The sequence below is a fragment of the Podarcis raffonei genome, chromosome Z, assembly GCF_027172205.1.
Source record: "Podarcis raffonei isolate rPodRaf1 chromosome Z, rPodRaf1.pri, whole genome shotgun sequence".
Lineage (NCBI taxonomy): Eukaryota > Metazoa > Chordata > Lepidosauria > Squamata > Lacertidae > Podarcis > Podarcis raffonei.
Window position 1 is genome coordinate 19,764,115 of NC_070621.1, and position 16,236 is coordinate 19,780,350.

General features: G+C 47.8%; 1 protein-coding gene across 2 annotated transcripts; it reads left to right on the forward strand.

The window, feature by feature from the left end:
• The first annotated feature begins 121 nt into the window (after nt 1–121).
• CCNB3 (cyclin B3) lies at nt 122–14,849 on the forward strand. 2 transcript variants are annotated; one of them, XM_053374592.1, is made up of 12 exons: nt 122–231; nt 678–789; nt 1,527–1,604; nt 1,853–1,959; nt 2,532–2,691; nt 5,349–5,441; nt 5,803–5,895; nt 6,667–6,804; nt 7,170–7,325; nt 12,614–12,763; nt 13,002–13,132; nt 14,563–14,849. In XM_053374592.1, the coding sequence occupies exons 2-12, from the start codon at nt 712–714 to the stop codon at nt 14,630–14,632; spliced, it is 1,254 nt and encodes a 417-aa protein (XP_053230567.1). In that variant the 5' UTR covers nt 122–231; nt 678–711; the 3' UTR covers nt 14,633–14,849. The 2 variants fall into 2 exon arrangements, with proteins under 2 accessions (XP_053230567.1, XP_053230566.1); XM_053374591.1 differs by lacking the exon at nt 122–231 and adding an exon at nt 277–504.
• Nucleotides 14,850–16,236: the final 1,387 nt, after the last annotated feature.

Below are 16,236 nucleotides of genomic sequence, written 5' to 3' on the forward strand. Positions count from 1 at the left end.
AAGACGAAGCTCCGCTCGTTCCTATTGGTTGCCAGAGCCGGATTTTTTAAAAATTCTAAAATAATCCTGCACGCCCCGCCCACTCTGGATAACGTCCGCGGGCATTTTCGGCTCTCAGATTGGCTGCTGTGGGGGCCAATCGGAGGCCGCCATTCCACCCACGTCGCATGTTTAAAAACGCATTTTTGTACAGTGGAAGAAGCGGAGCAGCAGCAAAAAAAGCAAAAGCAGGTAGGTAACCAGGTGATCTGGTCTGGGTCCCCCGGGAGGTAAGCCTTTCCCCGCTGGATTCCTTCGGGGGCAAGGATTCCCGTCCAACTTTCACCCTGGGAGTTGGGTATGAGTCCGCCCCCACCGCCGCCGCCTCTGGATGCCCAAGGCACGCCTTGCCCTTGCGGCTCTGCGGCCAAACCCCCTTGAACTCTTCAGCGTCCTTCTTGACCACGCATTGTTTCAGGGTGCCCAGCTGTTACCAGGTCTTTCCTCTCGGGACTCCCCTGCCCTGTAAGCCAAGCAGTCGCTCAGCCGCTGTTCCTCGTCCTTGCCCCCGTCGGGCAAAACTAGGCTTGCTGGGGGGCTCTGCGCGCCGGGGGAGGGGGGCGGCGGCAGGAAGTCCCCTCTGGGGTGTTGCCCTCCAAGATGTTAGCATTTCAACCTCCACTCTTCCGCATTCCCAGGTTTCTTTGGAGAGATTGGCTTCTAGTTGGGAAGATGCCACGTCCGCGCAACTTCGTGCCGTCCCAAGTAGACGGAGCAAATGCGGGTGCGGATAATGCCGAAGCACAGCAGGTGAGTTTAGGAGGAGGGAGGCCTCGTCATCCACTCTCCCCACACCCCATGCTGAGGTGCTGTGCCTGTGATGAACATCCTACCATCCCAACCTCTTGCTTGAGGCCAGGTTGCTGTATCAAGCGATGTCTGTCTGGGACTGCTCCTGGGCAGCACCCTTCTGGGCCATTTCTGCAGTGTGGTTGTGTGTGTGTGTGTTTTTTAATTGCATCTCTGTCTCACATTTTTCTCCAAGGAGTGCTAGGTGGCGTCCATGGTTCTCTCCTTCCTCATTTAATCCCCACAACAACCCTGTAGGGTAGGATAGCCTGAGAGGCAGGATCTGGTCCCAATCTGACACTAACCATTCTCATATTGCTGGCTATCCATGTGTTGAGAGGGGAAACCTCAGAGGTCTAAAAAGATATCAAGCAAGTTCATGGAGTGGTTGTGAGTTATGAAGGGATAGGTAGAACCTCCATGTTCAAAGGCAGTGTACCACCGGTGGGCAGCAGGAGAAGGCTCTTGGCTCAAAGCCTGGCTTGTGGACTTTATAGGGGCATCTGCTTAGGAACACAGGAATGTGCCCTTCTACTGATACCCTTAGCTCTGTTCCAGAGAACTGCACAGCCCTGCCTGCCTGGTCTGTGTCTGCAAGGACAAGGCTTTGGGTTTAGGGGAAGGGGTGGTTTGAGGCAGTTCAGGTGAGGGCCCTTGTTGAACACAGGCCTGTTTTGGCTAACCTCTCTTTATCTTAGGAGCTGAGCTCTCTGGCAAAGCGACCCCAACCCCTCGGGGCTTGCCGAAAGCGTCCTGCATTTGGGGATATGACCAATGTAAGTATGTGCTCTTCTTCCTGGGGGTAGGGTTGGGGTGACCCACTGCCTGTGTTGTGACGGTGCCATTAGCAACCTGCCTGCCTCTCCACCCCTCTTAACTTGTCTGGGAAGAATGGATCCTTTCCCACTGTTGTCCAGGGCTAAAAATGAATTAGCTGTGGGGCAGCCTTTCTAAAACCAGGAGGTTGTAGCCTCCATCAAAGTGGATGTGTGCAGGTAACGGCCTCTCTGCCTCTCCCCTGCAGGCCCACACGTCATTACAGAAGCAAGGGAAGAAGGAGGTGGCCAAGAAAGCCTCAGAGATAACAACTCTGCCGCAAGTCACAGAGAGCGACGGACACGTCGTGAAAAAGTGAGAGGTTGAGCACATGTTGGGTTGCAGTACTCCCATCTCCCCTCCCTCCACTTCTGGGATCTACCCCTGTGTCATGAAAGCACAAAAAACCCTACTAAGTGGTCTGGAGCTGGTGGCACCTAGCCAGGCGTCGAACCAAACTGGCACCAGCCTCTCGCATGTCAGTGGCTTTTTGCCTATCTCTAACAAGGAGAATGGATCGCATTGATGGCTGCATGTACCACCTGCTTAGGAGAGGCTTCTCTCTGCCTCTGCTAGGCTGGTCTATGTTTACTGAAGAATATATAGCAGCTTTCCTCCCTGTTCCATCATAGATGCCTACAAATATTGGGGATTCATTTCCCATCCCCCACAATCTCTCTATTTTCTCAGTTGGAATCATTCTCCTGTCCAGGTAAGGAAGGGATCAGTGGTTAGAGCACTCACTGCCCATGCAGAAGGCTCTTAATACTGGGAGTCATGCCTGTCCCTTGTGGCTAACTGAGGTGCTTGGGGTGAGGCATTCCACCCCAGCCAAGCAGTCCTAATGTCCCATTACAACTCTGAACTATCCCTCTGTCCCCTTTCAGGTCTCTAAGCAAAGCTGCCTCTGAGGAAGCACCACCAAACTCTGACCAATTTGCTAAGAAGAGTGCGATTCAGGACAAAGAAGAGGAGATGGACCATTCCCTGACATCGGTGGATCAAATGGCGTCGGCACTGAACCCCGCTTGCTCTGAGACAATGGAGGTGTGTCTTGATCAATGGCAACTAGCCACAATGGCTGTGCTCTGAGTCCATGGCTGGAGGCAGCAAGACTTCCAAATACCAGCTTCTGGAAATTGCAGGAGGGGAGAGTGTTGCTCTTGTGCTTTGGTTCTGCCTGAGGGCAACTGGTTGGTCCTGCCTTTAGGGCAACTGGTTGACCACTGAGAACAGGAACTTAAAACTCAGGACAGAGGTACTCTTGGTCAGTCAGAAAGCAGAACAGGGAATAGGGGTTCAGCTTGTCCTGGATTGGGGTCACACTCCCCCTGAAGATGCAGGCTTGCACTTTAGGTGTGCTCCAAGACTCAGCCCTGAGCATGGCTGCTCAGGTGTCCGGGGTGGACAGGAGTGCATTTGTGCTAGTGCACCAGCTGCACCCAATCCTGGAGAAGTCTCATTTGGCCACAGTGACACATGCCTTAGCTATATCCCTTCTGGTCTACTGTAACACTCCCTATGGGGCTGCCTTTGAAAAGGGTTCAGGAACTCCAACTGGCTGTTTTAATTCAATTAATGTTCTCAGATGCAGGAACAAAGTCTTTTGCATGGTAAATCCATTAAGTCCTGTAGCTTCCAGAATCACAGCTTCAATTTTAACAAAAATCGTTTTCAACATTTTCTTCAAATCCTTATGTATCACATCCCAGGCTTTCTTAATAATTTTACATTGTCACCACATATTGTAGCCTCTCATACACTTTACCAGCCTTTTCTGCTTCATCTCCATCACCGTCAAAACTTCCCACATCAATTCACACAAGGTATCATTTTTATTATAGACCAACCTTACTTTCCCTTGTATTTTCTTCAAACCTTGCACCCCAGCCTTTTCAACCTTAATAGTTTGTGCATTCACCTCTCTAAGTTGTCCCACAGCCTCTGACAGTAATTTAGTATTCTCCCAAACTTGAAAAGCTGCCTAAATTCTTAAATTCTAAAAGCAAGTCAACTACGCTGTTTAGTTTCAGCATTGAAATTTTTGCTTCTGGCATTTGTGGTTTAAGATGGAGGCGGGGTGAGTTCTTTCCCCTTATCCCAGCTTCCTTTCCCAGATTAAATTCCAAACAAAAAGTTCTTTCCCACCAAGGACAGTATTCTTTTATTTGTCAGTACTTTGTCAAGGCCATTTAACTAGATTCAGTAAAATAGCCCAGTACATTCAGCCTCCTCCCCCCCCCCCGCCTTCACTTTAGTCACAGAAATGAATTTTAGCAGATTTAACAATTATATATCTCCTTAATATCCATTCATATCAAAATAGTTTTAAATTACCAATATACATAAAACTGATTCATTCTAAAAATTAATTCAGGCCAGTATTTGCAATGAATATTACAGTCCTTTTTTATTTTCTTAAACAAGTCCACAATTATTCTGTTAGGTTAGATGTCTTCAACACTCTGAGGGCTCAAAGACTTCTTTACCAAAGATAGCGTAGGTTTAGAGGATAAGTCCAATCTTTGAGATTGATGTAAGCAAAAGCAACATGTATTCTTTTAGTTCTAATAATTCATTAGTTATCTTCCAAAATGAGTTTCATTCACACTTCACTTGCATATATTTCGTGCCTATAGCACCAGTAATGGGAGCGAACTTCTTTTTTTCACTCCCAGTTTTTTGCCAGATTATCCAAATTAATCAATTTTTCTTCACCTTCCAAGCGGTTCAGTGTCTGGAATGTTGGCAGCTTGTGGCTGGATTCAGTGGTTTTGCATTCCATAGAGCTGCGCTAGTACTTAGCCGGCCGGCTCCTTTAGCTCCCCCCTCCCAAACTCTCCGTTCCTTTTGGGACGGAGGCAGAGAACGGACAATCTGCGGGGCCTCCGTGAGGCTGCAGGACCCCGAGGCACCCCAATGCTCCTCTTGGGGTTTTGGAGGGAGGTGCGTCACCCTCGCGCTCTTCCCCTCGCTCTATGAAGCCAAATCTGACGGGGCCATCAGATTCTCAGTCCAGTTGCCATTTTGCGGAAACCAGGAAGTCCACTTCTCTGCAGCTTTCATGGCTTGCAGACATTGATGGATCTACATCAGAACACAGGAAGTTGCCTTATAATGAGTCAAACCAACCATTGGTCCATTCAGCTCAGTATTTTCTACACTGCTTTCTAGCAGCTTTCGTAGGTTTCAGGCAGGGGACATTCACAGCCCTATTCTGAGATGCCATTAGGGATTGAACCTGGGACCTTATGCATGCCAGGCGGATGCTCTTCCCCTGAGCAGCTATCCTTTCCTGTCTGCTGGATGGCTTTAGGCATCTGCTCAGAAGCTTGTCACATAACAAAGGTCATGTGATGGGCCTTGCGGCTCTGTGCACCCCACACCTCTGTTCAGTTCTTCCTGCATCCAGAGCCCGTGGACCTCCCCTGCATTTAAGCCCATGTCTACAGACCCAGCTGCAAGTTACTGCAATTAGAAGCCCACCAGTCCCACACTGCTATGAGCACTTAGGGGGGAAGACTGGTGAAGGGCTGTAGCTCAGGAGTAGAGCTGTGTACATCCAAAGGGTAGAGCTGAACTAAGTTCTCTGAAGCTGGTTTTATTTCCTCTAGGTAGAAAATAAAGCAGTTTGAGGCCTGGAATGTGTTTCTCTCCCCCCTCTCTCTGTATCTATATTTATACACTCATACTTTGACGTGCAGGTCATGCCAGTCGACAACAACGGCCAGCCAGGCGACCCTTACGCCAACTGTGAATATGCCTTGGACATCTTTATGTACATGCGGGAACGTGAGGTAGTGTGGGGATGAGCGCTGGGGTGGTGGGTGTGCTTTCCTTACTCCACAGCTCAACCCCCTGGAGCAAAGGAAGCTGACCAGGGTGTGCGTGAGTTGAAACTGCCAATATTGGGGGGTTATACTGTCAAAGGCAGTGTGCCTCTGTGTAATTCCAGTTTCTGCGTATCCAAAGAGAAGCCATAGTCGGTACAAATTCTGGCACCACCCATGTGCCAGTTGCTTTGACCTTTTGCTTGGTCCTAGAACAAGGGCTGTTCTTCGGTAGTCCTCTTCCCTGTGGAAGTTTTGGGTGGCTGCTGGGGGTGGGCAGGGGCACCTTGCTGGCACAGCTCCTTCTCACCTATTCCCTCCTTTGCAGGAGAGGTACTTGCTCCCAGACTACATGAAGGATCAGCCTGACATCACCACAGAAATGCGGGCCATCTTGGTGGACTGGATGGTGGAAGTGCAGGTGGGTGTCAGAATGGTAGAGTTGGAAGGGTTCTCCAAGAGCCCTCTAGTCATAGTTTAGGGAAGTTTTTAATATTTAATGCCGTGTTGTTTTTAACACTCGATTGGGAGCCGCCCAGAGTGGCTGGGGAAACTGAGCCAGAAGGGCGGGGGTGTAAATAAAAAATTATTATTAGTCCAACCCCCTGCAATGCTGCCTATGTAGGTGGCATCCATCCGCCCATCCAAGCGACACAGTTCATGTCCCCCTGCATGTGACAGCCTAGTTGGGCAAGGAAGAAAGGAAATAGCAAACGGTCTGTTTGGGACTCAGTGATTCATTTTCCATGGAGGGAGTTGTCTGCAGCTGCAGTGTAGGATGGGAGCTAGTCCATCCTTTGGCACTCTTCCTGCAACATTGTACGTTGACCCTGAAGTTCTTGGTCATTGGATTGGAGCACTGCAATGTGGAACAGAAGGTGGGAGCAAGTTCAAATCCTGTTCCTGGTGGGAAATACTATACAGGGGCTGGCAGCTCAGGGGCAGAGCTGCTGCTGCAGCTGCTGCTGCTACATACAGGGGGCCCAAACTGAAAGAAACCCTTTTCTGCCCAAGAGCCATGCTGGGTATAGACCAGCTGCCTGCTTTTGTTTTTTGCCTCTTAACATCCTGGCAGGACCAGCTTGCCTTTAAAAATAACACAGCCCTCAAGTTTCTATCCTTTAGGACTTCAGTTAGAGATAGGAAGTCTTTGAGCAATGTGTAACCTGGCTTGTTTTGCCTCCCTCTTCAGGAGAACTTCGAGCTCAATCATGAGACACTTTACTTGGCGGTCAAGCTGTTGGACCACTTTTTGGCGAAAGAGACCACCATGCGAGACAGACTGCAGCTCATTGGCTCCACAGCCATCCTCATTGCCTCCAAGTTTGAGGTTAGCCCAAGCAGCAAGCCACCATGATGCATGCCTTAGTCACCTCCCTTCTGAACTACTGTAGCATACCCACTGTAGGGCTGCCTTTGAAAAGTGCTTGGAAACATCAGCTAGCCCATGTTGGGGATGCGGGATGGGGCCTTCTTGGTGGTGGCTCCTCTCAGACAACTTAGAAACTCTCTCCCTGGAGAAGCCAGACTGGCTCCTTCCTTGCTGTCCTTCCACAGGCAGGTGAAGACCTTCTTGTTCCAACAAGCTTTGGGGAACTGACTGCTTTTAGGGAAAGGACTGGGACTGTGTTGGTTTTTTGTAGAGTTTTAATAGTTTTGTATTCCCCACCCAATCCTTCCCCTCTCTCCCTGCAGGAGCGCTGCCCACCCTGCGTGGATGACTTTCTGTACATCTGTGATGATGCATACGATAGAAAGATGCTCCTCTGCACTGAAAAGAGTATCCTGATAGCGCTCAAGTATGACATCAACATCCCCATCGCTTACCGCTTCCTCCGGCAATATGCCAAGGTCAGTAGCAACCCTCGGGTTTGGCCCCTGTGTTTGTGAAACATTACCTGGGCCTTTTCTTGTCGGCTAGGCCATCATCAGAAGATCCTAGGTTCAATCCCCAGTGGCATCATACCCCTGGTAGGGGTATGAATGTCCCCTGCCTGAAGCCCAGGAGAGCTGCTGCCATTCAGTGCAGGTAGTACTGAGCTAGATAGACCGATGGTCTGGCTCGTAAGGCAGCTTCCTATATGAGGCTCATAACAGCGACTGACACAAAAGGTGTATTTGCTGTTAGGATCCCATTTGGATTTGAATGATCTGAGTCCTCCTTTGAGATAGATAGATAGATAGATAGATAGATAGATAGATAGATAGATAGATAGATGATAGATAGATAGATAGATGATAGATGATAGATAGATAGATAGATAGATAGATGATAGAGTTTTCTCAATGTATTTTTATTTAAAGAATTCTTGGTTACAAAAGTATGAGCAGTGTCTTTCATTTGTTGAGACATTAGTGTTATATTAGGAAGAAAAGAGAAAGAGGTGGAGGGGGGAAAGGAGAGTTGGGGTGGGGTCGGGTGGCGTTGTTTCTATTTACTTAATGTATGTGTGTGGGTTTGTGTCAACTTCGCTTGTGCAGGTTCTCTGCTATTCGCTTGTGTTCCTTTGGTTGTGAGAGAAGTTGGGGTTGGCCTAGGGAGCGGTTGTTCATTTGTGATTGGCTGTGGTGATCTTCGTTTTCATATGTGAGTGGGTGTGTGTTTTGGATCAGGTTAGCCATATTGATTTGTATGCTGTTGGTGGATTTTTGTCGTTGTCTTGTTGGGCTGTGTATGTGATAAAGCGGAGTCATACCGGGGTGAAGGCGTCGTCTTCTATTTGTCCCCATGTCAGTTTCAGTTTATTGGTTAATTTTTCTAGTAGGGCTGTTTCCCATATTATTTGGTACCATTGGTCCATGCGTACTCCTGACAGGTTTCTCCAGTGTCTGGTTATGGTGTTTTTGGCTGCTGAAAGTAGGTGGGTTATGAGTTCTTTGTGGTGTAAATGGGCGTTATTGTCTTGGAAGATGTTTAGTAGGGCCAATTCTGGGGTGATTTCTAATACTTGCTTAGCTATCTTACATATGTCTCGTATGGCTGTTGTCCAGAATAGTTGAATTTGGGGGCATTCACACCACATGTAGAGGTATGTGCCTGTGGAGGTGCACCCTCTCCAGCACTTAGGTGAGGTTCTTGGGCATATTAGCACTAGTTTTCTTGGTGTTAGGTACCATCTGTAGGTGAGTTTCAGAGTGAGTTCTTTCCTTTTTGTTGATATGGATTTAAAGGGGGGTTTGGCCATATTCTACTCCACTGGGTGGGGTTAATCTCATAGCCTATGTCGTCCTCCCATTGTTTTTTAATTGTGTCTGAGGATTCATGGGATTTTGGAGTGGTATTTTGTATATTGCAGATACCATCCCTTTGCCGTGTCCCTTTGTTGTTAGGGGAGGAGGTTTCCGAAGGTTGTCAGGGGCCTAGTTGCTGCTGATTTTACTACTGGATTGTTTAAGAGGGCGTGTACGGTAATTGGTGGTGTGTTAGCCAGTGCATCTGGGTGTCTTCAAGTTTGTCTTGTATTTCTTGTGTTGACAAAAGTTTGTTATTTTTATAGAAGTTTATTAAGTGATATAAGCCTTTGATTTGCCAGGTTTTTATCTGGAGGTTTTGTCCTGCGTGGTCGAATAATGGGTGGTGTGCCAGGGGAATTAGTTAGGATGGGGCTGGGGATAGTTTGCCTATTTCTTCTTTCCATGCTTTGAGCATGATCTGTGTGCACCTGTTGAATGTTGTGGGAATTTCCCTTAGTTTATTTGGGAGGAGTGGGTATGCTGTGGTGCAGGTATTTTCAATTGTGTCCCTCTCTAGGTGTATCCATTGTTTTGTCTCATCTTCTGGTATATACGGGATTATATAGCGTACTTGGTTCGGAGTGTAATATGCTTCTATGTTGGGGATTCTCCATCCTTTTGAGGAGGGGAGGTGCAGGTATTTGGGGCTTATTTTTGGTTTTTTATGTGAGAATATAAATGAGTGTAGTTTTTGTCTGCCATTTGCAGAGTTGGGTTGGGGGGATCCAGATTGGGAGGGTTTGGAATAGGTAGGTTAGTTTTGGGAGGGTGATCATTTTGATCATGGCTATTTTGTCTGAGAGAGTGAAGTTCATGTTGTTCCATCTCTTTAGCTCTTTGTTAATTGTCGCCACAGGGGCTTGTAGTGGTGTAGGTATATTTATTGAGGTTTCTGGTTATTTGTACCCCAAGGTACAAACTTGGAGTAATTTTATCTTGGTGGCGTTGGTGAGTTCTTTTTGGGTGTGAGGAGGGGTATTGAAGCACATAGCTTCTGACTTTACCTGTAGGCGCCCGATACTGTTGCAAATGTGTTGAGTTCTTTTTTTTTTAAAGTAATATTTATTGAAGTTTCAAAAAATTACAAAAATAAGAAAAAATAATAAAACAAAAAATACAAAATACTGAAAAATAATAACAATTAAAAGCAAATCAATTTTTCCATATCTTATCTTTCATTTACTTGTTTCCTTGACCTCCTCACACCTCCCTTTTTTGTATTCTAGTTCAATTAGTTAATTCAGCAAATCCTTTCCATCTTTGTTTTTATCTTAAAACAAAGATATGTTGAGTTCCTGATTAGGGATGTTGCTGTGCTTATGGCGTCTGGTGTTATGACCATTAGGTCATCTGCGAAGAGCCCTAATTTATAGATTCTGCCTTTTATTTCCACTCCCTTGATGTCTGCGGCTACTCAGATTCGGATTACTAAAGGTTCCAGGGCCAGGATAAATAAGAAGGGAGACCATGGGCATCCTTGTTTTGTGCCTCTTTGGATTGCTATACAGTGGTACCTCGGGTTACATACACTTCAGGTTACATATGCTTCAGGTTACAGACTCCGCTAACCCAGAAATAGTACCTCAGGTTAAGAACTTTGCTTCAGGGTGAGAACAGAAATTGTGCTCTGGCGGCGCGGTGACAGCTGGAGACCCCATTAACTAAAGTGGTGCTTCGGGTTAAGAACAGTTTCAGGTTAAGAACGGACCTCCAGAATGAATTAAGTTCTTAACCCGAGATACCACTGTAGTATTAGAGTCCATATTGTTAGTCCTGCATTTTGCTGAGGCTTGGGAGTATATCTGTTTGAGGATTTGCAGGAAGTTGGGGCCAAACTTCATGTTAGTTAAGTTAGGTTAGTCTAAGCAATCAAAAGCTTTGAGGATGTCAAGGGACATAACTGTCAGTGGGAGTTTAGTTGCTTTGCTGTGTTCAATCAGGTTCAGTGATTTCCTGATGGGGTCTGTTATATTGCAACCAGGGACAAAGCCAGTCTGGTCTGGGGCTATTAACTTGTGTAGGAAGATTTTTAGGCGGTTGGCCAAGATTGTTGTTAATATCTTGTAGTCTTAGTTTATTAATGAGATTGGGCGATATAATTCTACTTTGAGGCTGTCTTTCAGAGGTTTTGGGATGGAGACTATTTTGGATTACGTCCAGGTTTAAAAACTAAAAGGGACGGGGAAAAAATCTGTACCCCTTTCTTTTCAAAAAATAGAAATGAGGGTGGAAAATAGAAAATGAGATAAAAATAAAAACAAAATGCAGAAAATAGGGAAAAATAAATTAGAGGGGCAGATTGGGTTGGAGTGGCAATCCCAGGGAGCGGCCTGCGATGGATCAGGGCTCTCTTCTGGGCACCACCATTTTTATTTTTAAAAGAAGGGTTTGAGGTAGAAATAAAAATAAAGATAGTTTTTTTTTTAAATAAATGTAAAAATAAAAATTGAGGGGTGGAAAAGTGGGGAAGAAAAAGGGGGTTGTCTTTAAAAGGAGAGAGAGAGAATACGAGGGGGGGGAATTAAAAATATTTGAAAATAGATTAAAAATAGTGATGATAGTATTTTTTAAGAAAGGGTATTTTTTTCCTTTCTCAGTGGGAGGGTGGCGACCATGCAGCGCTTTCTTTGTGTGGTTTCCCTCTGGCTCCCTGCCTGTTCTCAGCGCGCCAGCCGCCTGGGAGGTAGGCTTCAGTCGGGCCTGGGTTCAGCTGTTCCTTCACAGCCTCCCTTGCCATCCTGGCTCTCTCCTCCCTCTCCTGTTCTTCTTCCATGGCGGCGGTAGTGGTAGCAAGGTCGGGGCTCCTCTCTCTTTCTTTTTTTTTCTTCCCTTTGTTGCTTTGGTTCCGAGGTCCCTCCGGCCTTGGAGCTCCGCTGGGTTGTTGGGGAGGAGGGAGGCTGTGGCTCCCTCAGTAGGCGCGCCAGGTGCCTCCGGCTTCCACACTTATGTCGGTGGAGGCAGAAGTGGTGGGGCCTGGGCTCCTTTGTCTCCTTCCCCTCCTGTTTCTGCGCTGGCTCCAAGGTCTATGTGACCTCGGAGCTCCAGATGGCCAGGTGCTCTTGGTCCTGGCTCGGTCAAGGTTGCTGGGGAGGTGGGCTGCAGTTTTCTCTGGGCACCCCTGGTTCCTCTCCGGTATCGGCACTGGCAGCGCTGGCAGCGGCAGTTTCAGCAGCCCAGGAGCCAGCCAGGTAGCATTGTAGGTTCTGGCTGGCTTCAGGAGCTGCCTGCTGCCATGGCGTCTGCCATGCTGCCTTCTGAGTCCTCCTTTGGTGAATCACCCCTCCTTCCATTGGCGGGATGTTTTAGTCCCTCCTTTTAAAGAATATTAGTGGGTTTTAGGTTTTGTTGGCTTCACGCTGGTTTTAAGGTAAGTCACTTTGAGTTACTTTTCTTTAAAAAGTAAAAATAAAGTGAAAAGTTTAAATAATAATAATGGCCTTAGTTTGTCTTGGGTGGTTTCTTTCTGTCTTTGATCAGGGTGCTAGACTCTGCAAGGGAAAGGAATTGGGCTTCTGTGGCTGCTAGAGCTGGCAGGTCTTGTTCCTCCGGCGCACAGGCTGGAGAGATCCACCTCAGGCAGCCTCCTAGTTGGGGGCACATGAAGGGTTGGCTAAGCCCCACAGGTTGCTGTGAATCTAGGCTATACAGGCCATAGCTCAGTGGTGGAGTGTCTGCTTTGCATGCAGAGGTTCCCAGGTTCAATCCCCGCTAGCATCTGGTAGGGTAAGTGTAAGCAGTACTGTGTTAGATTGACTGAGGGTCGGCATAAGGCAGTTTCCTGTTCCATGGCTCATAACAGTGACAGCTACCAAAGGCACATTTGACAGTCCCTTCTGACCGCTGCAGACTCTGCGTCAGACCTCTTCTCACAATGGCTTCCTCCTTCTCACTCTCCATCTCTGCAGTGCGCACAGGTCAACATGGAGACTCTGACGCTGGCTCGCTTCATTTGCGAACTCACCCTACAGGATTACAACTTCGTACAGGAAAGCGCCTCTCAGCTGGCTTCCGCCTGCCTCTTTTTGGCACTCAGGATGAAAGAGCTCGGGGGCTGGGTGAGTGAGTGGCCTTGGAGCAGTGGCAGGGAGGGCGGGGCCTTGCAGCTGGTGGCTCCTGAACCTGGCAAAGAGGCTGAGGCCCTCGAAGCAGGGCTCCCTTTGGGTGGGGCAGCCAGAACCAAGTCAGAAAGCTGCTAGAGGAGCCTCCGGTTGTGTGAATCCTCAGGCATATCAGGGTAGGGCAAAGAGGCCCCTTACTTACTTACTTACTCACTCACTCACTCTCTCCCAACAGGGTCCCACACTAGAACGTTACAGTGGCTACAAAGATAAAGAGCTTTACCCTCTGGTGAAGAAACTCAACTTCATGCTGATCTACAAGCACGATGAACGACTCAATACTGTGTACAGCAAGTACTCCCACCGGTAGGGCTTTTTCTTTCTGCCCCCTGAGCTGCAAAAAAAATCTGTGCTTAAGCAGAATCCTTACTTGACTACTCTCAGTGCTGGCAATCAGGGCCATTATCCCACTTTTGCTTTGTCTCCAAGGAAGGAGAACTGTTGGAGGAAGGAGGATGGGCTTGGAAAAGGCAGGTTGTAGAAATATTGTTATTGTACATGTCACCTTTTCTGATAGGGCCTCAAGGCAGCTTACAGATTTTTTAAAAAAGCTAAAAACATGGAGGTGTGTTTGGGGGCAATTGTTAGAAAACAACTAAACAATAATAGGATTAAAACTATATAGATGTATAAAATATGTACGCCCTTTCCTTAAAAGCAGTGAGTTCCCCAAAGCCTGTTGGAACAAAGAAGTCTTCACCTGCCAGTGGAAGGAGAGCAAGGAGGGAACCAGTCTGGCTTCTCTAGGGAGGGAGTGTCACAAAACTGTGGTGACTTTGTTCTTTTAAAATCTGGAGAGACAAGTGATATTCTGTGTTCTATAGGACTTTCAGTAAGACATGTTGGAGACCAGATCTGGGTTTACACACCTTTCATGTAACATTTATTTCATATAATCAAGCATACATGAATATCTTGGTACCAAGAGGTTCAAGCACACACACTTTCATCCATACTCACACAGCCCTTCATGTAGGTTATTCATGCCTTCGCAAGAGCTGTGGGTTTGGGGTTGTAGTGATTGTCCCAGCGACACTGAGGGCATTCAAAGGGGTCCTTTTTATAGTCTTCTTTCCCATTGCCGTCCATGGGTTGTCTGCACCGCTCTCCTCATGTTCTCCTCCTGGACCATCATCAAAAAAACCTTCTTAGTCATACTTCAGAGCAGGCAGACAGTATGTTCCAGACCTTTATCTCATGTCCGTGGCCCACTGCCAATTCCTCCCTGTTTTTGTTTGAGGCTTTTTGCTTTCAGTAAACAACACCACCGTCATACATTCTTCTTTGATAAAACTAGTTTCTCGCTTCGCTTGCCGGCATATCATGCTCTGCGAATTCTTCATTTTCTTTTGGGCCTAACATTCATACTACATACTCATGACAGGAGACAGCTCCCTGAGGTGTCTGGGAGCAGCCACCACCAAGAAGGCCCTCTCCCACACCAAGTGTGCCTGGGCGAGTTGTGGGATGGAGAGAAGGGCCTCTCCCGAATATCTCAAAGCCCATGCAGGTTCATATGAGGGAATACAGTCTTTCAAATAGCCTGTGAGCTAAGCTGTGAAATACTGGAGCTGGCTCAGTAACATAAAAATGTGGCTGTAAAAAAAAAAAAGACTTGGAAGGTGAATTTCCTTCTCAATTCTGAAGCTGTAACTTCAAGTTTTGAGTGTTGAAACTGCTGCTGTGAGGTGGAGCCTCCTAACAGTTTTCTCTCTCTCTCCCTCTCCCCCTTACAGGGTCTTCTTTGAGGTGGCCAAGATACCCCCCATCAACATGCGGAAGCTGGAGGAAGCCTTGCAGAGCTAGCTCTTCCTTGGCAGGACCCAAGGAGGCCCCTTGGACGTTCTTGTGCTGAGGTGCTGCAATGCTGTTTCACTGTAGATGACCTGTAAATAGACATGTACTATTAGCCCTAGAGAACCCCTCCTCTTTTTGTAACATAAATTGCAATTAAAAAATATATATTTAAAAAATGTATGGTGGGTAGTGGGGGAAAATAAAACATATCACTTTTGCTAAAGATCAGGTTTTGTAGGAAAAGACAGAAGTTAATAAAGTATTCAAGTGCACCTTGTTAGCAGCCTTCTTGGGCTTGTGGCACCCCTTTTCTCAGCAGAGACCAATGGGTGGTCCCATATTTGGGGTGACGGATGCATGCAGAGTGTCCCTTCAGTTGAATGGGACCAGGTCCTGGAAAATAGATTTCGGGGAGCTCTCATCCTCCCTTCTCTTCTGGCCAGACTGCTTGGACCTGAGCCTCCCAGCACAAGACACTTCCTTGTATTTTGCCTGTCTGCCTTCTGGGCTACTGTGCAGCTCCATCAACAAGAGCCTGTGGCCTGTCCTGCTTCTCCCTGCAAGTGATGGGGCCTGGCTTCACCTGCCCACCCAGGGCAGCATGTCCCTCATCACCTGCATAGCCTGGTGGGATTGCAGAGAGACTATTGACTTGGGGATATTGCTGCCTTCTAGCTGCTGTGAAACTGCAGCCCCCTTCAGCCTCAATAGCCATGCTCTCACACATCTCCAGTCAAACACTGCAATGTTTTGAGGCCTGGGACAACTTAGCAACGGAGCCAATTATTTGGAAGCAGGCTGGTCTCTCCTTGACTACAGGTATCAAAGTACAGGCTAGGCCAGGGGTAGGCAACCTAAGACCCAGAGGCTGGATGCGGCCCAATCACCTTCTAAATCTGGCCCGCGGATGGTCCGGGAATCAGCTTGTTTTTACATGAGTAGAATGTGTCCTTTTATTTAAAATGCATCTGGGTTATTTGTGGGGCATAGGAATTCGTTCATTTTTTCCCCTTCAAAATATAGTCCAGCCCACCATATGGTCTGAGGGACAGTGGACCGGCCCACAGCTGAAAAAGGTTGCTGACCCCTGGGCTAGGCAGTCAATTGCCGGGGCTGTTCCAGCGCCTTCCTTTCCCATTGTTAGCAGCCAGGGGTGGAGATTTGCCATCTCTCACAGAGCCCTTTCTTTAGTTCTCCTTACACGTCACCAGAGGCCAGAGGTTTTCAACCTTTTTGAGTCCATGGCTCCCTTGGACAACTATATTCTTTCTGCAGCACCGCTGTGAGGCTTAGGAGCCATTATGTCACCCCTTGCCTGCAGAGCCGGCAGCCCCTCACCCTCCCTTGTGGAGTGTTCCCTCGGCCTCCTCTCCTTGGGAGTCCTCTGGGCAGCCGTAGCTGCTGCCCATGGTCTCTGAGCTGCGCCCCCTGCCCCAAAGAGAGGTGCCTCCTCACAGGGACCTGGGAAGCACCACTGGCCAGCCCCAGAGGCACCATTCTCCTGGGGAGCGTGTAGCCAGGGCTGCTGCAACAAAACAGCTGTGCAAGCCTTTGGGAGGCAGAGACATGAGAGGTCATCAGAAGAGGGAGGAAAGGAAATAGTCACAGAGACC

Bases quoted from the DNA above. Each gene is read 5' to 3' on its own strand.
- CCNB3 (XM_053374591.1), top strand. From the start codon at position 371: ATGCCCAAGGCACGCCTTGCCCTTGCGGCTCTGCGGCCAAACCCCCTT. The intron at 2,692-5,348 runs GTGTGTCTTGAT...TTTGACGTGCAG, and splicing joins CTTGCTCTGAGACAATGGAG to GTCATGCCAGTCGACAACAA. The intron at 5,442-5,802 runs GTAGTGTGGGGA...CCTCCTTTGCAG, and splicing joins TGTACATGCGGGAACGTGAG to GAGAGGTACTTGCTCCCAGA.